Source organism: Salmo salar, chromosome 29 (genome assembly GCF_965601325.2).
Source record: "Salmo salar chromosome 29, fSalSal1, whole genome shotgun sequence".
NCBI lineage: Eukaryota > Metazoa > Chordata > Actinopteri > Salmoniformes > Salmonidae > Salmo > Salmo salar.
In genome coordinates this window covers 13,614,168-13,640,177 of record NC_138319.1, presented here as the reverse complement: position 1 = coordinate 13,640,177, position 26,010 = coordinate 13,614,168, and the positions used below count along the sequence as shown (strand labels likewise).

General features: G+C 41.6%; 1 protein-coding gene across 1 annotated transcript; it reads left to right on the top strand.

The window, feature by feature from the left end:
- The first annotated feature begins 282 nt into the window (after window positions 1-282).
- LOC106590073 (delta-type opioid receptor) lies at window positions 283-18,039 on the top strand. The gene is made up of 4 exons (XM_014180619.3): window positions 283-454; window positions 704-1,005; window positions 11,629-11,981; window positions 12,674-18,039. The coding sequence occupies exons 2-4, from the start codon at window positions 767-769 to the stop codon at window positions 13,207-13,209; spliced, it is 1,128 nt and encodes a 375-aa protein (XP_014036094.1). The 5' UTR covers window positions 283-454; window positions 704-766; the 3' UTR covers window positions 13,210-18,039.
- The last annotated feature ends 7,971 nt before the right edge of the window (window positions 18,040-26,010 follow it).

The following is a 26,010-nucleotide window of genomic DNA, read 5'->3' as shown; positions in this document are numbered from 1 at the left end:
GGTTCATAGAGATCCTATGTTGAGGTTAATAGAGATCCTATGTTGAGGTTCATAGAGATCCTGTGTTGAGGTTCATAGAGATCCTGTGTTGAGGTTCATAGAGATCCTGTGTTGAGGTTCATAGAGATCCTGTGTTGAGGTTCATAGAGATCCTGTGTTGAGGTTCATAGAGATCCTATGTTGACGTTCATAGAGATCCGATGTTGAGGTTATTGTTATTTCTCTGACGTCATATTTGAGCGGGAGGGCGCGGCACTACCCGCGCTGTGCGTGTGCTCGAGTCTCCGCTGAGCCCCGGTGTTGTGCTTGTCTCTCTCATACTCCACTCTACAAAGTTTGGCGAGCCATATCCTTCTGCAATCAAACAGCAAAGATCTTACATCGTTTCGCTCAGCATAATTTCCATATTTTACAGACACAAAAAAAAGGAACAGAAGGAACTACTATCCAGAGGGTAAGTTACCAATTGCCCGGATTGGTGAAATGATGCATTATGCATTAAGCTTTAATTGTGTTATCACAGTAAAAATACGATTCAATTACTCTGTATATATAATGGAGTTGGATCGTTTTCATTCGTTTTTTGAACGGCACATAAGAAAGTTGGTTTAATATACAAACGTAAATTATGAATTATAATTTGACGCACACCAACTTTTTAATCGTTATTTTTTTCTCTCTCACTGGTTTCCTTCCCGCATAGCCAAAGGCATATGCTGGTAGCCCCATTATCTCCTTTTCGTTAGGTGGTCAAGCATAACCAAATATGGAAGGCACCCCGGTTGAAATTTTCAAAGAAGACAAGTGCCTCACGGCGCTCATCGAAGACTGTTATATGAATGCTACTTCGCAGTCTGGATACCCAGAAGGTCACAATCTGACTTTTGACTCTGACTGGGAAGAGGACCCCATGTCCCCAATCATCCCCATCATCACAGCTGTGTACTCCGTGGTGTTCGTGGTGGGCCTGGTGGGCAACTGCCTCGTCATGTACGTTATCATCAGGTAAGGTTTTATCGTGATCTATTTGCTCACTCACCTTGCATTGCATTGCATTGATATCAAGTTTGACAATTTATAGGCTATTGCTAAAGATTTGGGTGAAATTAAGGGTATGCAAAAAATACAACAATACAGTAAGATGCCCATGCAATACACCTGACTACATTTTAGCACCAAAAAAACAAAAAGTACATATTTATGACATCTGTAACTCTTGTGAGCCACCCAGTGGCAGGTGCATGTTTAAACTTTATAGTACAAAGTGTACAAACACTATATGATTGGTTGATTATTTTGTTTCAGTCATGACCCATACGGAACATATACTGTACCGTTCTATTGGAGGGAACAATACCTTTTTACTATTGGGCTTTTTTACAGTTGGAATGCTACCTTTTTGGGGCAGTGTTTAAAAGTGTTTTAAATGTGTCATTTAAAACCAGTGGTCCTCTATAATGCTTGCACCTCATTGGGTTTTATTTATGTGGTGTAGGCAAATAAATCAGAGCTGGTGTCATGTGCATTGCACCAACGCCTCACAAAGTGCTCCAGACTAGACAATTAGCGCAATCGCACATTACCTGTCTTCCATAGGGCCATTCTGTCACCTCCCCAAGTTAATTCAATTCTATTGGTTAGCTAATTGTGATACTCTCAGCTCTCCATTTTTTTGTAGCCAGCTCAGTTCAGAATTTGTATATTTTTTATCTGGTTGACTTATTTTTTATCTTCACATTTTCTTCTTAATAGAATTTTCCTAAGTTATACATTTAGTAATTTATTTTACCCAGAAGTCAAATTCTAGTGAAAGATGAGAGATAATACATTTAGCAATCAGGAAATGGAATGCACTTGCAAAGGGGATCCAAATATGCCGTATTTCACATGATTTGTTAACATAAAACCATATGGGCATAATGGAATTCCTCTACTGTACTTCTGAACTGAAGTGGCAACATGTCTCTGTTGTTATGGATAAATTACCACCACAGAGCTGTGATTGATTTTAGGGAAGATTGTTTTTTCAGTCCTGTTGTTATGGAGTTATTTCACTGGGGTCTGGCCATAAATCACCTGTGACAGAAGTCATTGGAAGATGGAGGCCTCATCACCCCTGCGATGGCTGGAACTTTCTCATGTGCTCCTAAGGACTAGGACTTGACTATGGTTATGTCCCAAATGGCACCCTATTCCCTATATAGTGCACAATTTGACCAGAGCCATATGTGTAACATACAATATGTTTTGTGCAAATTGCAACAAAATGAGAGACAAGCTTTTTATGGGAGGACTAAACGATATGCAAATATACAGTACCATTTCTACATTGTAGAAATAATAGTGAAGACATCAAAACTATGACATAACACATATAGAATCATGTAGTAACCAAAAAACTGTTAAACAAATCAAAATATATTTTACATTATAGATTCTTCAAAGTAGCCACCCTTTGCCTTGATGACAGCTTTGCACACTCTTGGCATTCTCTCAACCAGCTTCACTTGGAATACTTTTCCAACAGTCTTGAAGGAGTTCCCACATATGCTGAGCACTTGTTGGCTGCTTTTCCTTCACTCTACGGTCCAACTCATCCCAAAACATCTCAATTGGTTTGAGGTCGGTTGATTGTGGAGGCCGGGTGATTTGATGCAGCACTCCATCACTCTCCTTGAGGTGTGTTGGGTCATTGTCCTGTTGAAAAACAAATGATAGTCCCACTAAGCGCAAACCAGATGGGATTGTGTATCTCTGCAGAATGCTGTGGTAGCCTTTCTGGTTAAGTGTGCCTTGAATTCTAAATAAAACACAGATAGTGTCACCAGCAAAGCACCCCCACACCATCACACCTCCTCCATGCTTCACGGTGGGAACCACACATGCGGAGATCATCCGACACGGTTGGAACCAAAATTCTCAAATTTAGACTCATCAGAACAAAGGACAGATTTCCACTGGTCTATTGTCCATTGCTTGTGTTTCTTGGTCCAATCAAGTCTCTTCTTATTATTGGTGTCCTTTAGTAGTGGTTTCTTTGCAGCAATTTGACCATGAAGGCCTGATGCGCGCAGTCTCCTCTGAACAGTTGATGTTGAGATGTGTCTGTTACTTGAACTCTGTGAAGCATTTATTTGGGCTGCAATTTCTGAGGCTAGTAACTCTAATGAACTTGTCCTCTGCAGCAGAGGTAACTCTGGGTCTTCCTTTCCTTATGGGGTATCGTGTGTAGATTGATGAGGGGAAAAAACTATTTAAAACATTTTAGAATAAGGCTGTAACGTAACAAAATGTGGAAAAAGTCAAGGGGTCTGAATACTTTCCGAAGGCACTATATATGTTAGCCTATATTCTTCATTATAAACTGGGTGGTTCGAGCCCTGAATGCGGATTGGCTGACAGCCATGGTATATCAGACCATATACCACTGTTATGACAAAACATTTATTTTTACTGCTCTAATTACGTTGGCAACCAGTTTATAATAGCAATAAGGCACCTCGGGGGTTTGTGGTATATGGCCTACAGTGAGGGAAAAAAGTTTTTCATCCCCTGCTGATTTTGTACGTTTGCCCACTGACAAAGAAATGATCAGTCTATCATTTTAATGGTAGGTATATTTGAACAGTGAGAGACAGAATAACAACAAAAAAATCCAGAAAAACGCATGTCAAAAATGTTATAAATTGATTTGCATTTTAATGAGGGAAATAAGTATTTGACCCCCTCTCAATCAGAAAGATTTCTGGCTCCCAGGTGTCTTTTATACAGGTAACGAGCTGAGATTAGGAGCAGACACTTAAAGGGAGTGCTCCTAATCTCAGCTTGTTACCTGTATAAAAGACACCTGTCCACAGAAGCAATCAATCAATCAGATTCCAAACTCTCCACCATGGCCAAGACCAAAGAGCTCTCCAAGGATGTCAGGGACAAGATTGTAGACCTACACAAGGCTGGATGGGGCTACAAGACCATCGCCAAGCAGCTTGGTGAGAAGGTGACAACAGTTGGTACGATTATTTGCAGAAGGAAGAAACACAAAAGAACTCTCAATCTTCCTCGGCCTGGGGCTCCATGCAAGATCTCACCTCGTGGAGTTGCAATGATCATGAGAACAGTGAGGAAATAGCCCAGAACTACACGGGAGGATCTTGTCAATGATCTCAAGGCAGCTGGGACCATAGTCACCAAGAAAACAATTGGTAACACACTACGCCGTGAAGGAATGCAATCCTGCAGCGCCCGCAAGGTCCCCCTGCTCAAGAAAGCACATATACATGCCCACATGAAGTTTGCCAATGAATATCTGAATGATTGATTCAGAGGACAACCGGGTGAAAGATTTGTGGTCACATGAGACAAAAATTGAGCTCTTTGGCATCAACTCAACTCGCCGTGTTTGAAGGAGGAGGGATGCTGCCTATGACCCCAAGAACACCATCCCCACCGTCAAACATGGAGGTGGAAACATTATGCTTTGGGGGTGTTTTTCTGCTAAGGGGACAGGACAACTTCACCGCATCAAAGGGACGATGGACGGGGCCATGTACCGTCAAATCTTGGGTGAGAACCTCCTTCCCTCAGCCAGGGCATTGAAAATGGGTCGTGGATGGGTATTCTAGCATGACAATGACCCAAAACACACGGCCCACGCAACAAAGGAGTGGCTCAAGAAGAAGCACATTAAGGTCCTGGAGTGGCCTAGGCAGTCTCCAGACCTTAATCCCATAGAAAATCTGTGGAGGGAGCTGAAGGTTTGAGTTGCCAAACGTCAGCCTCGAAACCTTAATGACTTGGAGAAGATCTGCAAAGAGGAGTGGGACAAAATCCCTCCTGAGATATGTGCAAACCTGGTGGCCAACTACAAGAAACGTCTGACCTCTGTGATTGCCAACAAGGGTTTTGCCACCAAGTACTAAGTCATGTTTTGCTGAGGGGTCAAATACTTATTTCCCTCATTAAAATGCAAATCAATTTATAACATTTGATATGCGTTTTTCTGGATTTTTTGTTGTTATTCTGTCTCTCCCTGTTCAAATAAACCTACTATTAAAATTATAGACTGATCATTTCTTTGTCAGTGGGCAAACGTACAAAATCAGCAGGGGATCAAATACTTTTTTCCCTCACTGTATATACGACGGCTAAGGGCTGTATCCAGGTACTCCGTGTTGCATCGTGCAAAAGAACAGTCCTTTGCCGTGGTACATTGACCATTTACCACACCTCCTTGTGCCTTATTACTTAAATAATTAATGGCCGTCTTGCCTAATCTGTCCTGCCTACTTCTTACTTAAACTGTGTACTAATCGTACTACATGCTCTTTAGAACATACTGTTTCTACAAAAAATGATGCATTAAGCAACAAATATCAGCATACTTGGCTCATCCTACTGAGAATGCATCATGTAATGCGCAATTACGTTGATTCCCACCATTCGTTCATTTTGGTATAGCATGTCCCCTCAGCTGATTATCAGTTGTTGTCAAACACACGTGGGTCTTGAAAGACGATTCTCTTCCTCAATAGTGTGCAGCGAATTGATGAAAAGCCGAGATGAATATGACATCCTGGCATTTGAAGCATACTACTTTGTGTATTATTTCGCATACCCAAAATGCCTAAAGTAGTCGGATACAGCTAGTGACTATATATAATTTATTTAAACGTCCAAAAATGTATGTACCAGCCCCAGATTGACACTTTAAAGTATATATCAGTTTAAGTAGATTACTTACATGATTGGGACACAATTTAAAGCACCCCCCCCGTGGATGTTGCTGCTACTTTTTTAACATAATTTCCTGTCCAAGAGAGGAAATGCACCACAGGAGGTTGGTGGCACCTTAATTAGGGAGGATGGGCTCGTGGTAATGGCTGGAGCGGAGTCAGTAGAATGGTATTTGCTCCGTTCCAGGCATTATTATGAGCCGTCCCCTCAGCAGCCTCCAGTGAAATGTATGTTTAGGTTCCACCTCCGAAGAATGATAAAGGTTACTTATACATATTCACGAATTGGGTGTGGGAATTTCCTCACGGAGTTGATAAACATCAACAAATAGGGCACTTACAGCTGTCAGTGTAACTAGCTAGCATACTAACCAGCTAATCTTATCTCTTGTTTTTTAACTTTTTTTTTTTACTACACCATATTCAAACGATTAGCCAGATGGCTCTATGGCTGGAACTGGAGCTGGATTTATCATAAGCATTGATATAGGGAAAGCTTTACCACAGATGGAAACCACTGGCCTATCTTTGACTTCGCCATCTATTGTTATCTCCAAAGTTTTGGCATCTTCCATAAATTGAGGCCGCGAATCCACCATAGAAATCATTTGAAAGAATAAGATGAAGCTCATGGTTTTCACAGGGGAAGTGAAATGATAGGCTACAATGACTTTGCTCATGATCGTAAATCACCAGTGGTGGAAAAAGGGCTCAATTATCATACTTGAGTAAAAGTAAAGACACTTTAATAGAAAATGACAAAAGTGAAAGTCACCCAGTAAAATACTGCTTGAGTAAAAGTTGAAAAGTATTTGGTTTTAAATATACTTAAGTATCAAAAGTAAATGGAATTGCTAAAATGTATTTAAGTATCAAAAGTAAAAGTATAAATCTTTTCAACTTCCTTATTAAGCAAACCAGACAGCACAATTTGTAAAAAAAAATATATATATATATTGGACGGATAGCCAAGGGCACACTCCAACACTCAGACATAATTTACAAACAAAGCATTTGTGTTTAGTGAGTCTGCCAGATCAGAGGCAGTAGGGATGACCAGGGATGTTCTCTTGATTAGTGTGTGAATTGGACCATTTTCCTGTCAAAATGTAACGAGTACTTTTGGGTGTCAGGGAAAATGTATGGAGTAAAAAGTACATTAATTTCATTTCCCACCCAAAAAATAGCGGAGGTGCAAAAACATAAGTTTACTCCCCCTATTTTTATTTGCTCCATGGCTCAGGCGGCTAAGTGGACACAAGGGTGTTTGGCTCATCTCAGTCGCGAAGAGGAATAACTTTGCAACGTTTTCTGATTAAAAAAAACAATGCCATGCTGGTGGGTGGTAACATTCAAATTAACTCAGCCCTGATACTAACGTAGGCTGAAAATAATGTGTATATCATATGAAAAGACACCGCATTCACATAGATTTGCACGAAGAGGGTAGTTCAGATTTGTCACTTCAAGCCTAATTTACACTATATATGCACAAGTACGTGGACACCCCTTCAAATTAGTGGATTTGGCCATTTCAGCCACACCTGTTGCTGACAGGTGTATAAAATCGAGCACACAGCCATGCAATCTCCATAGACAAACATTGGCAGTAGAATGGCCTTACTGAAGAGCACTGTGACTTTCAACATGGTACCATCATAGGATGTCACCTTTTCAACATGCCTGTCAAATTTCTAAACTGCTAGAGAAACCCTAGTCAACAGTAAGTGTTGTTATTGTGAAGTGGAAATGTCTACTGTATGAGCAACAACGGCTCAGCAGTGAAGTGGTAGGCCACACAAGCTCACAGAACGGGACCGTCGAGTGCTTTAGAGTGTAGCGCGTAAAACCGTCTGTCTTCAGTCGCAACACTCATTACTGAGTTCCAAACTTCCTCTCAAAGTAACGTCAGCACAAGAACTGTTCGTCGGGAGCTTTATGAAATGGGTTTCCATGACCTAGCAGCCGCACACAAGCCTAAGATCACCATGTGCAATGCCAAGCGTCTGCTGGAGTGGTGTAAAGCTCACCGCCATTGGACTCTGGAGCAGTGGAAACACTTTCTCTGGGGTGATGAATCACGCTTCATTATCTGGCAAGTCCGATGGACAAATCTGGGTTTGCGGATGCCAGGAGAGAAAGCTACCTGCCCCAATGCATAGTGCCAACTGTACAGTTTGGTGGAGGAAGAATAATAGTCTGGGGCTGTTTTTCATGGTTCGGGCTAGGCCCCTTAGTTCCAATGAAGGGAAATCTTAATGCAACAGCATACAATGACATTCTGTTCGATTCTGTGCTTCCAACTCTATGGCAACAGTTTGGGGAAGGCTGTTTCCTGTTTCAGCATGACGATGCTCCCGTGCACAAAGCGAGGTCCATACAGAACTGGTTTGTCAAGATCGGTGTGGATAAACTTGACTGGCCTGCAAAGAGCCCAGACATCAACCCCATCGAACACCTTTGGGTTGAATTGGAACGCCAACTGCAAACCAGGTCTAATTGCCCAACATCAGCGCCTGACCTCACTAATGCTTGTGGCTGAATGGAAGCAAGTCCCCGCAGAAATGTTCCAACATCTAGTGTAAAGCCTTCCCAGAAGAGTGGAGGCTGTTATAGCAGCAAAGGGGGTGACCAACTCCATATTAATGCCCATGATTTTGGAATGAGATGTTCGACGAGCAGGTGTCCACATACTTTTGGTCATGTAGTGTATTATACTTTGACTAAAACAATGACTTATTGACTTAAATTGTTGTGCAACATCATGGGTAAGCTCTGGCCATCATCTTTCAGCTTGAAAAAGTGGATTTCAACTCGTGTGGGCGTTTAAAAGTATGACAGCTGCTAAGCTAGCCCTGCCAAGTTTCTTTTTCTCCAAATCAAAATATCAGACAGAAATGACTTTACACAGTACATGACTGTTGTCATTTTCTCCCCTAGTTACATATATAGTTGTTTACAGATAAAAATACCTTGCATGAGAATTTAATTACTTTTAATCTGCCTCATGTTGTTGGGACTATCAATAGAATCACCAGCTTAGATGATAACAATTTAACAGATGGAAGAGTTTTCCCATTAGGTTTCATCAAGTTCTTTAATTAACTGTCAATAACAATCTTACATCACCTGAGTTCAAATACTATTTTAAATCTTTCAAATACTTTTGGACCCCCAACCATTATTTGAATTGTATTTAAACTATTCCATGACCAGCACACCTGATTAAACTATTCAACTAATCATCAAGCCCTTGAATCAGGTGTGCTAGTTCAGGTCTACAACAAAATTGTGAAACGTCCCAAGTATGGATAACACATAGACTTAGATAGACATCGCATCATTGAATTAATTGGCTGATCCCTGTTGATGATCCGGATGGAATCATGTGATCCTTCCTAACCCATAGGAAGTCCACCCAGTTGACAACTTAAAAATGGTGAAAGTCCTTAAATGCTAAAATGGTCTTTTGGGCACTAGAGTCCTCTATCTATCTCTATGTGGTAACTGCCTACGTGAAATGTGTCTGGAAGTGGGCATGGTGAAATAAGTGGGTGGATCATCGGCGATGGGCGTAACATCAGTGCTATGTGATTGGTTAGACGGTTTTGATTGAGAGGTGTTGTTTTTAAATTCTTAAAATGTTTTCATTGGTCAGTTCCTGTGTGGTGATGGCATCCTATACTGACGGTATGAGGTCAATATCCTTCCAGGATACCCTGGCCAGGTCGATTAGAAAGGCCTGCTCGCTGAAGTCTTTTAGGGATCATTTGACAGTGATGAGGGGTGGTCGTTTGACCGTGGGCCCATTACGCACGCAGGCAATGAGGCAGTGATCGCTGAGATCCTGGTTGAAGACAGCAGAGGTGTATTTAGAGGGCAAGTTGGTCAGGATGATATCTAAGAGGGTGCCCATGGTTACGGATTTAGGGTTGTACCTGATAGGTTCCTTGATCATTTGTGTGAGATTGAGGGCATCTAGCTTAGATTGTAGGACGGCCGGGGTATTAAGCATATCCCAGTTTAGGTCACCTAACGGTACGAACTCTGAAGATAGATGGGGGGCAATCAATTCACTCATGGTGCCCAGGGCACAGCTGGGGCTGAAGGAGGTCTATAACAAGCGGCAACGGTGAGAGACTTGTTTCTGGAAAGGTGTATTTTTAAAAGAAGAATCTCGAACTGTTTGGGCACAGACCTGGATAGCATGACAGAACTCTGCAGGCTATCTCTGCAGTAGATTGCAACTCCGCCCCCTTTGGCAGTTCTATCTTGTCAGAAAATTTTATTGTTAGGGATGGGAATTTCAGGATTTTTGGTGGCCTTCCTAACCCATGATTCAGACACGGCTAGGACATCCGGGTTGGCGGAATGTGCTAAAGCAGTGAATAAAACAAACTTGGGGAGGAGGCTTCTAATGTTAACATGCATGAAACCAATGCTTTTACAGTTACAGAAGTCAACAAATGATAGCGCCTGGGGAATGGGAGTGATGCTGGGGGCTGCAGGGCCTGGGTTAACCTCTACATCACCAGAGGAAGAGTAGGATAAGGGTACGGCTAAAGGCTAAAAGAACTGGTCGTCTAGTGCGTTCGGAACAGAGAGTAAAAGGAGCAGGTTTCTGGGCACGGAAGGATAGATTCAAGGCATAATGTACAGACAAGGGTATGGTAGGATGTGAGCACAGTGGAGGTAAGCCTAGGCATTGAGTGATGATGAGAGAGGTTTTGTCTCTAGAGGTACCATTTAAGCCAGGTGCAGTCACCGCATGTGTGGGGGGCGGAACAACAGGGCTAGCTAAGGCATATTTGGCAGGGCTGGACGAGCTCTACAGTGAAATAAGACAATAATTACTAACCAAAACAGCAATAGACAAGGCATATTGACATTAGGGAGAGGCCATGTGTAGCCGAGTAATCATAGGGTCCAGTGAGTAGATAGGCGACCTGGAGGCATGGAGATTCAGACAGCTAGCAGGCCGGGGATAGCAGGAGGCTAGCAGATGGGCCTCAGGGGGAAGTCGCAACGGGGAGCCTGTTGAGACCCCCTCGTTCGGTTACGTCGGCAGACCAGTCGTGATGGAGGTCCAGGCCAAGAGTTATTATCTGATGGATTTATTCGGCTAGCCGGGAGATGGGCCAAGCTTGAAGCTAACTCCAGGCTAACTGGTGCTTGCTTACTTGCACATCATCGTCTGCACATCTATCACTCCAGTGTTAATGCTAAATTGTAATTATTTCGCCTCTATGGCCTATTTATTGCCTTACCTCCCTAATCTTCTACATTTGTAAACACTGTACATAGATCTTTCTATTGTGTTATTGACTGTATGTTTGCACTGCTTTGCTTTATCTTGGCCAGGTCGCAGTTGTAAATGAGAACTTGTTCTCAACTGGCCTACCTGGTAAAATAAAGGTGAAATAAAAAAGAAAAAGAAAAAAGAAGGTTAGGAGAATTCAAGTAGGAAATTAGGAGAAATAGCGTAGCAGGTTAGGAGAATAAGGTTAAGGTTAGGAAAGGGGTTAGGGTTAGGCTTAGCTAAAATGCTCTCGCTCACAGAAACAGCCTTGAGTGGCAACAAATCTGCCCAATTAGCTGTTCGCTTTCCATACACTCACTTGTGTTGATACGCCCGTCTATGTTGACACACCCATGTTCCCGCAGCCATGTTGAGTTGCAGTTACCCATGACTTAAACGTCTGGGGGTTCCCGAGGAGAGGTTTGAAAAAGGCTGCTCTAATCTTCCAGATGGATGGAGTTTGCACTGGAGTTCCACTGTGCCAGACAAGCTGAATCAAGCCCAGATAGAGTATTTAAGATGATTTCAATTTGTATTTAAACTCAGATGTGGACCTAACACATTCTACCCTCCATTCTTGACTCTGTTTTGAAACAGGTATACAAAGATGAAGACAGCCACCAACATTTACATCTTCAACCTGGCTCTGGCCGACGCCCTGGTCACCACGACGATGCCTTTCCAGAGCACTGACTACCTGTTGAACTCGTGGCCGTTTGGCGAGGTGGTGTGTAAGGTGTTCATCTCCATCGACTACTACAACATGTTTACCAGCATCTTCACCCTGACCATGATGAGTGTGGACCGCTATGTGGCCGTGTGCCACCCGGTCAAGGCCCTGGACTTCCGGACGCCGATCAAAGCCAAGATCATCAACATATGTATCTGGATGCTGTCCTCTGCAGCAGGGGTACCAGCACTGCTACTGGGTGGCACCCAGTCCAACAATGGTGAGAGCGCTGGTATGCATACATGCAGGCACACACTAAATCATAAAAGCACGCACACACACACACACACACACACACACACACACACACACACACACACACTCATGAAGCACACACACAAACATGAATGCATGAATATGCACGTACGCAGGCAAACACACACACACATATACACAAACACACACAGTTCTTATGGGTGAAATTGTCCCAAGAGAACATAATGAACATGCCTTACACTGTGCACAGATTTAGTTGGTTCATTTTGTTTTTACTCTCCGATTCCTTAGGTGGAGTGAATCAAAGTGCAGAAGTGCCCGTCTAATCCTAGAACATAAAGGTCTAATACAGACCATCTCTCCTCTACTTTGTAGAGGGGAAATGTATTACGTCTAAGCCATCTGTTGGTAATGAGCTTGCCGTTATCCTCACACCACATATTGTTTCTGAATACAGATGGAGCTGTGGATAAGTGCAAAAAAAAAAAAAAAAAAGCGCTATTAGTAAGATGTTCCCTTTTTGAGTGCGTATTAGCCGTTCCATAACGGTGTCGCCGAGTGAGAGATGAACCAGACGCAGCGTGAAATGTTATGTGTTCTCAGAACACTTTGCTTGAGCGTAGGTGCATTTCATCAGTGCTTTTTCTTTCTCAACCTCCCCTCCCCTCCCCTCCCTCCCCCCTCCACTCCCTCTAGGAACCACGGAGTGTGCCTTGCAGTTCCCGGAACCGTATGTGTACTGGGACACCTTGATGAAGGTCTGCGTGTTTGTGTTTGCCTTCGTGGTGCCCGTGCTCATCATCACCGTGTGTTACACCCTCATGGTGCTGCGACTCAAGAGCGTGCGTCTCCTCTCGGGCTCCCGGGAAAAGGACCGGCAGCTGCGGCGCATCACCCGCCTGGTCATGGTGGTGGTCGTGGTGTTCGTAGTGTGCTGGACGCCCATCCACATCTTCATCCTGGTCAAGGCGCTGGTGAGCGTGCCCGAGACCACCGCCGTCATGGCCGCCTACTTCTTCTGCGTGGCGCTGGGCTACACCAACAGCAGCCTCAACCCCGTCCTCTATGCCTTCCTGGATGAGAACTTCAAGAGGTGCTTCAAGGACTTCTGCCTGCTGAAAAAGCTGAAGGGGGACAATGCCTCAGGGAAGAACAACAGGAGCACCATGAGGGGAGGAAGGGAGGCCCCACTGCCACTGGAGAACCCAGACGGGACTAGAAAGCCGGCATGACTAGCCATGGAGATGTCTTCCATTTCCCGCGTTGGAAAGGAAGACTCCAATGATCTGGGCCTAACCCAGGTGACATCAGGAATGTAAGCACACACAACAGTGCTAATTTAGATGACTGGTGTTCGTTCCATTTGTTTTACTATTAGGCCCAAATCAATGGTCCGTTTCCTCACACTTAGAAAAGGGATATATCAATATTCTTTGATGTCAAATTTATTTGCACACATCAAGAGGGGAAAAAAACATTTCACATGCCAACTATATGACACACTTCAAAATGATAAGAACCTATATTATCTCAGTTTTACTGTGTTCCTTCATAGTTACTTGTTATGCTGACTCTGCATCTACACAGTTCTAAATGGATTGCAAGATGCAACATCCTCCTTCTAGCCTCTGCCATTCAATTAAATAGTTATCCTTGCCAAAACATCAATAATGATTGGGGAAGCACTTTAAAGGGGCAACCTGGGATTGGCACATCCATCGATTTTGCCATATCTGTCTCTACCAACCAATGTGTATGTGGTGCAGAGATCTATTACCTCCTTTGGGAGTGGGGCACCCTTATGGGTGGCAGGTAGAACAAGGCAGTTAACCCACTGTTCCAAGGCCGTCATTGAAAATAAGAATTTGTTCTTAACTGACTTGCCTAGTTAAATAAAGGTAAAAAAATAAAAAAATAAATGGCATGATAACACAAAAAAAAGTATTTTTCAAGTCAAAACAAATTTGATTTGTCACATGCGCCAAATACAACAGGTGTAGACCTTACAGTGAAATGCTTACTTACAAGCCCCTAACCAACAGTGCAGTTTTAAGTGGCAATGCAAATAGTCTGGGTAGCCATTTGATTAGCTGGTCAGGAGTCTTATGGCTTGGGGGTAGAAGCTGTTTAGAAGCCTCTTGGACCTAGACTTGGCGCTCCGGTACCGCTTGCCGTGAGGTAGCAGAGAGAACGGTCTATGACTAGGGTGGCTGGAGTCTTTGACAATTTTTAGGGCCTTCCTCTTACACCGCCTGGTATAGAGGACCTATCTATATATCTTTTTGGGGCTAGGGAAAGGTTGTATTCTATGGAGATGAAACACAGGCCTCTGCATGGTGGTCTGCAGGATGGTAGCTACTAAAGAGCTGCTGGAAATGAGTCAGTCAAAATATCCTTTATACATGTTGATGAAATCCTCAGGGACATAGAAAGTACTGGGTGTTAGACATTTTACCTTGTAATATACTCACCGGCCAGTTTATTAGGTACACCACCACGTTCATAGAAATGGATCGCTCCTACAGACAGTGAGCCGCGTGGCCATGGCTTGCTATATAAAGCAGGCAGACAGGCATCGAGGCATTCAGTTAATAATCGATTGAACGTTAGAATGGGCAAAACAAGTGACCTAAGCAACTTTGAGCGTGGTATGATCGTCGGTGCCAGGCGCGCCAGATCCAGTATTTCAGAAACGACCGCCCTCACGCACGACAGTGTCTAGGAGAATAGTGCGGCAAACAAAAAACATCCAGTCAGCGGCAGTCCTGTGGTTGATGACAGCTCGTTCATGAAAAGAGGTCGGAGGAAAATGGCAAGAATTGTGTAAGCTGACAGGCGGGAGCCATAAACAGACAAATAACTGTGCAGTACAACAGTGGTGTGCAGAACTCGTCGATCTTTGTCACGGATGGGCTGTTGCTATCACGTTTGCAGTAGACGACCACACCGGGTTTCACTCCTATCGGCTAAAAACAAGAAGAAGGGTCTCCAGTGGGAACATGATCACCAACACTTGACAATTGAGGAGTGGAAAAACATTGCCTGGTCCGATGAATCTCAGTTTCTGTTGCGTCATGGTGATGGCAGTCAGGATGTGGCGTAAGCAGCATGAGCCCATTCTGCCTGGTGTCAATGATACAGGCTGGTAACGGTGGTGTAATGGTGTGGGGAATGTTTTCCTGGCACACGTTATGTCCCTTGATATCGATTGAGCAACGCTTGAATGCCACAACGTGTCTGAACATTGTTGCTGACCAAACCCAATAGAGTATCTTTTTATGTGAGATGGAACAGGCTGTTCGAAGCATGATTGTACCGCCATCCAATCTGCAGCAACTGCGTGATGCCATTGCATCAGCATGGACCAACATCCCTGTGGAACATTTCCAACACTTTGTAGAATCCACGTCCCGAAGAATTCAGGCTGTTCTGTTGGCAAAGGGGGGTCCGACCTGGTACTAGATGTGTGTACCTAATAAACTGGCTGGTGAGTGTTGCTGCTGATGACAATTCACTACAAAAAAATATGTTATGCTTAGAGTTATTTGCTATATTCTATAAATGAAAGTAGTTGTCTACTTATTTACATATCTTATTGACTTGATTTTTGGTCCATTTGTGTTTTTAATGTATCTATTTATCTTACTGTATTTATCTTGTATGCATCCCAAATAGCACCCTATTCCTTATATATTGCATATGTAATCCATGGACCCTGGTCAAAAGTAGTGCACTATATGGGGAAGAGGGTGGCACTTTTTTTTGTAATGCAAGTTTGTCATTCTGTATGTTTCCGGGCCATATGTTTTGCCGAAGCAGCAGCAATTCTTCCTGGGGTCCACACACAAACATAAAACACGACAAGTAACAAAGCACTGAAACACTGATAGACAAGAACAGTCACACAAATGTAAAATATGATATACAACAAAAAATATATAAAAAAATAATATATATATATATATGTGCCTTTTACGTCCAGGATAAAGCATCTCCAGCCAGAAGTAAAGGTTTGATACTACAACATGGACACTGGGGTCAATTCAGCACTCACATTTATCAAAATACAGCCTTGCCAAACCCAAAGTCAAGCATGTATCAGTGTGCTGTTTGACCCTAGTCTGGCTGATGCTTGGGGGACTTTGAGAAGCGAACAAACTTCCCAGTGAGCTAAATTTGTTTAAAAGGACGTTGAAAAGATGCTGTAACGACGTTAAAAAGACGTCTTTTCAACCAATTTTGCTCACTGGGAACATGTTCGTTAAGAAGAGTTACTGTAGGTGACTTGAGAAAGGCTCATGTGAAAATCCTGGACTTGAATGTTTTTTTCAAATTTGACAGAGGGCTTACATCAACGTTGACGTCTGGAGCTATCTCCTTTGTGTCAAGTTGTTCATTTTATGATATCAATCGCGTGCTGTTTATATGGCTTGCGCCTGGATATACGTGTTCATATTTGTATATTCTTACCGTAGAGAAACATGAGTATATCAATGCAACCTAAGAAAAATAAATACATTCAGATTACTGTGTGATAAAATATACATCGTATACATAAAGTGCGTAGTCAGAAAATATAATTGCACAGGCATTTTGAAATGTGCCAGTATTTCAATCATGTCAAGGAGCATAGCAATGGGACATACTTAAACTAAATCATTGAAGTGTTTAAACGTTTGGTCAAGCAACGTTAGCGAAGTAAATGCTTGATAGTCAGCTCGGTTTGTAAATGTTCTAATTCTCACCGCTTATCCTTTGGAATGTATATTCAATGACTTTAAGATGTACTGTGTAACTTACACGTCTTTCATTCTTCGAACCATGGCATTCGTAAAACATATGATTCATTCTCAGAGCCATGTAGTACATTATAAATACATTCCTCTTCAGTTTAAAGGGGCAATCTGGGACTGGTTCATCCATTTTTGGACTATTAAATGAAATGCAACCATTGATTCTTACAGAATATAACTTATGAGTGCTTCATGAGCTTAGTTCAACTATTATACCAGGACTCAAATTCTAAAGTTGTTTGTCATTTTGTTTTCATGAATGGTCAGTCCTCGCATCAATAGCTCTGTCTATGAATTTCTGAGTGGTTATATTACATTTCTCCAGCCCCATCCCTCAGCTGTTTTACCAAATCAAGTGGCGTTGTGACTGCTTTGTTGTTTTTCAAATCCCAGATTGCCCATTTATGAGAGTTTGATAACCGACCTAATTCAGTCCATCGTATCTGAATAAGGACCTGGGTAGAGCACTGTTGATCATAGCCTTCAAATGATTTTAAAAAGGAAGATATATAAACACAACCTTGGTGTATTTTTAGACCTGTTTTACTGTTTCGTCGTGCCCTTTTCTTTATGACTAATTGCTGTGTATTTGTTGGAGTACAGACACCTGTTTAGTCATATCCAAGGCACAGACACACAGTTATGTAAGTGGCTGTCTTGCTGTGAAAACACAGAAACACTTTTTTTATGTGTTTAGAGTTGAGGGCAACAAGACTTTGAGATATGATTCAAAATGATAACAATGGTTTATTAATTCATACGAGACAGAAATGTGTCTTCCGCTGTACCCAACTCTGCTGTAGTTTGAGAAAACATAATTTGTCATGAACTGTTGTTTAATATCACTGTTTCAAAATCTCGTTCACCCGTTCAGTTTTCTTTCAAATGTACAGGAGGTGCTCAGCAGTGGCGTCATTAGGCCTGGGTTTCTGTGTCTTCAGCCCCACATGTTTTTGATGCAGTCCCGAACCATGCAGTATACAAATTAAATATATGTTTTACTGACAACTTTATTGACAAAAAAAACTATCCAATATACTGTGCTAGGCAGTAGCAGGCGCTGCAAGAAGCCCCTGGAGTGACGCGGTGCCTGCTGTGGTTTCAGAACGCAGTGGACCACTATTTTTATTACTCTTTTTATTCACTTAGCTACTTGCGTTTTCTATGGTGGTTGCATTGCCAAGATGTTAATCTGCAAGTAAGAATTTCATTGCACTGTGTACTCCATGTATGTTATGTGTATATGACAAATAAACAAACTTGAACTTAGACGGGAAGGGTAAGGGCTGCCAGAAAGAGAGGGGAAAAGATGACCAGCTTTGCGGTTAGATTTTTGGTGAACAAAACATTGAAAATGCATAGGCCCTTAAAGGTGCTACATATAGGATTTTGGGGAATTTTTGTGAACTCACACTTGAGCCTTTTACTTTCGGTTTTGGTCCACCAGCTTCAAACAGCTGTAAAACCACATTTTTTTGTGGTTTTGATTCCCTACACAATTCAGTGCTTGTTCTCATTTAAACTCAATTTATGTGACATTTACATTTACATTTAAGTCATTTAGCAGACGCTCTTATCCAGAGCGACTTACAAATTGGTGCATTCACCTTATGATATCCAGTGGAACAACCACTTTACAATAGTGCATCTAAATCTTTTGGGGGGGGGGGGGGGGGGTTTAGAATGATTACTTTATCCTATCCCAGGTATGTGAGAAACCAATTGGCGACTGTCACAGCCAATCACAACACTGGTGGGTATGTAATACTGTCAAACACTATCATTCCACTATTACTGCCATTATATTATGGCAATTTTCTGAAATTACAATGCGAAAAAAAAAAAATGCTGTGTAGCACCCATTTTGACAACAGATGCCGCTCCAGCGGGAGAAAACAATAGGCGACTATCACAGCCATAGAGGTCATAACTTGTTCCATTCTACAGGTCCATTTTTTGGGGTCTCATGCGTCTTTATATTCATATAGCCTAACGGGTTATGTAGCTTCTTATCTGTCATGTTTGGAGTTGTGTTTCGCTTTTATGCGGACATTTGAATTTTTCTTTACAGTTTTTACAGTTGAGATGCCCTGGTTCTGTCAGTATATATTAACTTTAAAGCGCAACTGCCTCTAAAAACCAACTTATCGTTTAGAAAACAGCCTATGTGGCATTGATACGAGTCAGAAACATTTATATTGTCAAAATTGACTACAAAGTGTAAGTAGGATAATTTTGGTCTTAAATCAGTTTTGGATGAAACTGACTTTTTATGAGACTGCATCAGAATGTAAATGAAGGTTGGGTTTGTTTCAATCCTGCCCAGAGTTGGCAGCATACAAGTAATCATCAATTCGGAGTGCAGCAGCACCCGACCCGATCGCAATGATTGTGGTAAATTTGGATTGACTTTGGATATCCCTATGGGGCTAATTAGGGACAGTATGTTAAAATTCCAAAAGCTCCAAATTTCAATTACTTAAAAACCTCAAACCAACAATAAATTGTAGAAATTAATTTACAAATATTGTAAGCATTTAACCTTTTACTGCAGTGGGCTAAATCAGGGTTACACAGAGTGTTTCTTGTTAGTCTTAAACAAATCGACATTGAAACAAAAGTATACACCCACTGTACCATATCAGATATAGTGTTAAAATGTAGTCAATTTTGAGTTTGCATCCCAATATTACATCTTATATCCATCACAGAAGACTGAAATACAACAAAACCGTTTGACATAAAAACACCGGATTTTCTGCAGTTTTTTATGTTTATAAATTATGAAAAATATGAATAATATTCCACCCATGAGGACACTAGAGGGTGATTTGGTCATTTGACTGCAGGAAAGGGTGAGAACTAAAAGGTGTGCAACATGAAAGTATTTAATATTTCTCATTTACATTGTGTAATTTATTGATGGTCCCTAACTAGCCCTGGCAATAGGCCTGTTCTGTTCTTCTGGTGTCTCTCGCCATCATATCGAAAGTCAGGTCCCACACCAGCCAGCTGAAGCTAATTGGCGAATTGGTGAAAGTGCAGTCACCCTTTAAATCTAACTAATTACATGTAGCACTTCTACCTTGCTACCTTTTCAGATGAGCCAAGGAGGTGGACAGATGAGAACAGCAGGCAAGTGGAGCACTTAGAACAGCAGCAGCCAGAGGCAAATGGTAGGGAAGAGGATGATTTAGGTGACCCGGACACAGGCCCAAAACAAGTTAAGCTACCCCGGTATCCCCTTGACCATTTTGCATTGCAAAACTAACGAAACACTAGATGAGACACAGAGACAGCAACAGAAGAATAGGATATGATGGAGAGAGACACCAGAATAACAGAACAAGTCATACCAGAAGAAGATAGACAAATGAGACGGTAACAAACAAGAACCTGAGACCACGACAGACGGCACGAGAGAAAAGTGACAGAACAGGACAGATGGAGAGAGAGAAAAGAGGTGGGTTGACTACACAGTATACTGTATCACTTCAAGCTGCTCTATAGATTCCAATTTAAGAGGTGAAATACAGACAGTGAAAACGACACAGAGAAAGCGATGGAGAGAGGCAGAGGAGTGGTGAGCAAAAAGCTGCTCTATGGATTCTAATTGTGTGTGTCTGTGTGTGTGCACACTGGGATTCTTCAATCAGTTTGGCTCATTGGACAGGTCAGAGTCTGATGTTGAGTGGTTTTTGGCAATACACTGTAGATGTACAGTACCGGTCAAACGTTTGGACACCTACTTATTCCAGGGTTCTTGTATATTTTTTACTATTTTCTACATAATGGAATCATGTAGTAACCCAAAAAATATTTTATATTTGAGATTCTTCAAAGTAGCCAACCTTTGCCTTGACAACTTTGTACACTCTTGGCATTCTCTCAACCAGCTTCATGAGGTAGTCATCTGGAATGCATTTCAATTAACAGGTGTGCCTTGTTAATTGGTGGTATTTCTTTCCTTCTTAATGAGTTTGAGCAAATCAGTTGTGTTGTGACAAGGTAGGGGTGGTATACAGAAGATAGCCCCTATTTGGTAAAGACCAAGTACATATTATGGCAAGAACAGCTCAAATAAGCAAAGAGAAACAACAGTCCATTACTTTAAGACATGAACGTCAGTCAATGTAGAACATTTTAAGAACTTTGAAAGTTTCTTCAAGTGCAGTCGCAAAAACCATCAAGCGATATGATGAAACTGGCTCTCATGAGGAACGCCACAGGAAAGGAAGACCCAGAGTTACCTCTGCTGCAGAGGATAAGTTCATTAGTTAACTGCACCTAGGATTTCAGCCCAAATAAATGCTTCACAGAGTGTAAGTAATAGACTGCGTGAATCAGGCCTTCATGGTTGAATTGCTGCAAAGAAACCACTACTAAAGGACACCAATAAGAAGAAGAGACTTGCTTGGGCCAAGAAACACGAGCAATGGACATTAGGCTGGTGGAAAAAATACTATTTTATAAGACTTGGCAAGACTTGGCATTTGTCCTGTTCTGAATTCATGTTCCATTTGGAAAAGAATGTGATGGGTCAGGCTATGGCCGCTGAAAAAAAGTGAATGAAAGAAAAAGGTAATATCATCTCACTACAACATCTCATTGACTGGGCCTAACTTTTAATCATATTTCTCTCTCAATGAAATTCTCCCCTTTTACTACTACAGATTTATCATATCAAAGGTTATTTGCATGTGGACATTGAATTAACCTTTTAAATAGTTCAATATAGCAGCTATTCTTGCACTTTTTAGAATCTACAGGATTTTTGAAAAGTATGGGAACATACTACATTCATAGACAGTTCTATATGCCACTCGTTTTGAAAAAAGGATAGATGATCATAGACCCCAGACAAATGACAAAGAAATAGTAATGTTTTTTATTATTTCTCATCATGCATTAGTGCCCTTTAGTTTGTCTAGTGGGCTTTAATGTAGACATCAGAAAAATAACACATTTGGCCTAGGTACACAATGTACCTTTTTATGTTTCATGGTATGTTGGCTGCCCATAATATTCAAGTGGTTGATCACAATCGGGTAGATTATACAACACATTATACACACAGAGGCCAATCAGTCATTAACTTTGCTTTCTGTTTCAATATCCAGTATACATTTATGTCTGACTAATATATAGTGAAGGTAGGAACCATGAACTTATAATGAAAGTGATTTACTAGTATTGCGCTTTGAGCCAAAACGTATGTGAATAGGCTGCTGTAATGTTTAGTCCTGGATCACAATGCATGTTACTGGAGCGCCCCCTGTTGGAGAAGATGTTACCTCTCTAAATATGCTTCTGGGGAATGTGTGTTGAAGTAGCAGTGGGCAGGATTCGAACCCATGTTTCAGAAGTACATGGAGTGTACAAAACATTAGGAACACCTTCCTAATATTGAGTTGCACCCCCTTTTGCTTTCAGAACAGTTTCAATTCGTCTGGACATGGACTCTACAAGGTGTCGAAAGCGTTCCACATACAGTTGAAGTCGGAAGTTTACATACACTTAAGTTGGAGTCATTAAAACTCGTTTTTCAACCACTCCACAAATTTCTTGTTAACAAACTAGTTTTGGCAAGGCGGTTAGGACATCTACTTTGTGCATGACACAAGTCATTTTTCCAACAATTGTTTACAGACAGATTATTTCACTTATAATTCACTGTATCACAATTCCAATGGGACAGAAGTTTACATACACTAAGTTGACTGTGCCTTTAAACAGCTTGGAAAATTCCTGAAAATTATGTCATGGCTTTAGAAGCTTCTGATAGGCTAATTGACAATATGAGTAAATTGGAGGTGTACCTGTGGATATATTTCAAGGCCTACCTTCAAACTCAGTGCCTCTTTGCTTGACATCATGGGAAAATCAAAAGAAATCAGCCAAGACCTCAGAAAAAAAATTGTAGACCTCCTCAAGTCTGGTTTATCCTTGGGAGCAATTTCCAAATGCATGAAGGTACCACGTTCATCTGTACAAACAATAGTACGCAAGTATAAACACCATGGGACCATGCAGCAGTAATACCGCTCAGGAAGGAGACGCGTTCTGTCTCCTAGAGACTCTGTCTCCTACTTTGGTGTGAAAAGTGCAAATCACTCCCGGAACAACGACAAAGGACCTTGTGAAGATACTGGAGGAAACCGGTACAAAAGTATCTATATCCACAGTAAAACGAGTCCTATATCGACATAACCTGAAAGGCCGCTCAGCAAGGAAGAAGCCACTGCTCCAAAACCGCCATAAAAAAGCCAGACTACGGTTTGCAACTGCACAGGGGGACAAATATCGTACTTTTTGGAGAAATGTCCTCTGGTCTGATGAAACAAAAATAGAACTGGGGGAGGCTTGCAAGCCGAAGAACACCATCCCAACCGTGAAGCACGGGGGTGGCAGCATCATGTTGTGGGGTTGCTTTGCTGCAGGAGGGACTGGTGCACTTCACAAAATGGATGGCATAATGAGGTAGCGAAATTATGTGGATATATTGAAGCAACTTCTCAAGACATCAGTCAGGAAGGTTAAGCTTTGGTCGCAAATGGGTCTTCCAAATGGACAATGACCCTATTGTCCATCTGAGGTGCAGCGTGGTGACTGATCATCTTTATCTTAAATCGGAACACTTAAACAAAATAATAAACAAATACAAATGACCGTCACGTCTTGCAGGCTAAATACGAGCAGTACAAAATTAAGATCCCACAAACACAGGTGGAAAAAGGCTGCCTAAGTATGGCTTCCAATCAGAGACAACGATAGACACCTGCCTCTGATTGGAAACCATACCCGGCCAAAACATAGAAAATAAAACATAGAATGCCCACCCCACACCCTGACCTAACCACATAGAGAAACAAACCCTCTCTCTCAGGTCAGGGCGTGACAAAGTTAAACAATTTAAAGGGTAATGCTACCAAATACTAATTGAGTATTCATTCTCTGTACTATTATTCTGCTATTTCACATTCTTAAAATAAAGTGGTGATCCTAACTGACCTAAGACAGGGAATTTTTACTCGGATTAAATGTCAGGAATTGTGAAAACAACTGACTTTAAATGTATTTGGCTAAGGTGTATGTAAACCTCCGACTTCAACTGTAGATTCTGGTCCACGTTGAGTACAATGCTTCCCACAGCTGTCAAGTTGGCTGGATGTCCTTTGGGTGGTGGACCATTCTTGATACACACGGGAAACTGTTGAGCATGGAAAAACCCAGCAGCAAACCAGTGCGCCTGGCACCTACTACCATACCCTGTTCAAAGGCACTTAAAACTTTTGTCTTGCCCAATCACACTTTGAATGCCGCACATACACAATCCAAGCCTTAATTGTCTCAAGGCTTTAAAATCCTTCTTTAACCTGTCTACTCCCCTTCATCTACACTTATTAAAGTGTATTTAACAAGTAAATAAGGGATCAATAAGGGATCATAGCTTTCACTTGGATTCACCTGGTCAGTCAATGTCATGGAAAGAGAATGAACCCTAAACTACCCTAGCATTTTATACATTGTACTACATTGCTCTCTCCGTCCCTCTAACTGACCCTACCTCCTGGCGTAACCAGAAAGTCCCTCCCCCTCCCACAAACTCTCTTCTGAGAAAACGAAACTTATCTGAGTCGCGGTGTCGTTTGTCTGTTTGAAAGTGAGCATACCGTCCAAATGGCTCAGCAGGCCGTTCTGCTGGACCAGGATCAGTTCTGTTGTTCTGTCTGTCTGGATCTACTGAAGGAGCCAGTCACTATTCCCTGTGGACACAGTTACTGTAAGAGATGTATTGGTGGCAGGTTCTTTGTAGAGAGGGTCTGTCTGGACGCTGTTACTGGGAGGTGGAGTGTCATCGTGGGACTGTTTTTATACCAGTCTCATATAAAGATATAAGTAGAATAGGGTTGGTTAATGATTCCAGATTTGGATACAATGACAAGTCTTGGGGTTTAGAGTGCTCTAGTAATGGTTATCGTTTCAGACACAACAATTTTGAGACTAAAGTGTCCTCCAGAGTAGGAGTGTACCTGGATCACAAGGCAGGTATTCTGTCCTTCTACAGCGTCTCTGACACAATGAGCCTCCTCCACACAGTTGAAACCACGTTCACTAAACCCCTCTATCCTGGGATATGGGTTGGGTACAAAAATAATTCTGCTGTGCTGTGTAAACTGTAGAGTTCCCCATATTAGAATGATGGTTAATGCTCTTTTAGTCTGGTATGTACAATTATTTTGATTTAATCTTTAATTTAGTCTAGGTTTTAATCACATCCATATTGATGTATTCTCACTTTGATGAAGTCTAAACTTAAATACAACTGCTGTATTGATGTCTTTTTTAAAGAAAGTTTATTTGTTAATTTCAATAAGTTGTATTAAATACCTATTGATCCTTGAATGTGACTGTTTAGTTTTCTAAAATCTATTTAGACCTGTGTACTGCATATACTCTGATGCTGCAGATTTACTACTCAATCAACCGTCCAGCAGATGGTGATATACTGTAGCAAACAATACAAATATTAAGTGTTTCTTGATTTACCTCTTGCCACTCAGCAAACCACCAACAATAAACAATATTTCCATGTGTTCGTCTTTGAGTGTTTATGCTATTAACTAAATTAGGTTATATTTAGCTGTGTCTACAATGACACTCTTGGTGAATTTTTACTCCCTTTGATTTAATTCCTCAATCATTCAGTAAAATGTAATCAAGCTAGATTACTTCACTTTGGATTCACTTGTTTGAATTTGTAAGTTAACTGAGGAGGACCAACTACTGCAATTTATACAAACAACCAAACAACATAAACTGATCTAGACTTGGCATTTGTCCTGTTCTGTTTCCAAAAACAGAATGTGATGGTCAGGCTGTGGCCACTGCACAAATATACTGGAAAAAAACATAACTACATCTCATTGACTGGGCCGAGCATTTAGTCATATTTCTCTCTCAATAAACTTCTCCCCTTTACTACTACAGATGTATCACACCAAGGGTTATTTGCATGTGGACAGACAATTAACCTTTTAAAACACTCAAAATAACAGCTAATCTTGCACTTTTTACAATCTGTAGTATTTTTTGAAGTATGGGAACATGCTGCATTCATAGACCATTTTTTTTGCCTCTCATTTTGAATAAAGACTCCAGAAAACTGACATTGAAATATTAAAGGATTTCATTATTTCTCATCCTGCATTAGTACCCTTTAGTTTATCTAGTGAACTC

Excerpts from the sequence above, each read along its gene's own strand:
- LOC106590073 (XM_014180619.3), top strand. The coding sequence starts at position 767 with ATGGAAGGCACCCCGGTTGAAATTTTCAAAGAAGACAAGTGCCTCACG. Across the intron at positions 1,006-11,628 it reads GTCATGTACGTTATCATCAG|GTATACAAAGATGAAGACAG; the intron begins GTAAGGTTTTAT and ends GTTTTGAAACAG. Across the intron at positions 11,982-12,673 it reads TGGCACCCAGTCCAACAATG|GAACCACGGAGTGTGCCTTG; the intron begins GTGAGAGCGCTG and ends CACTCCCTCTAG.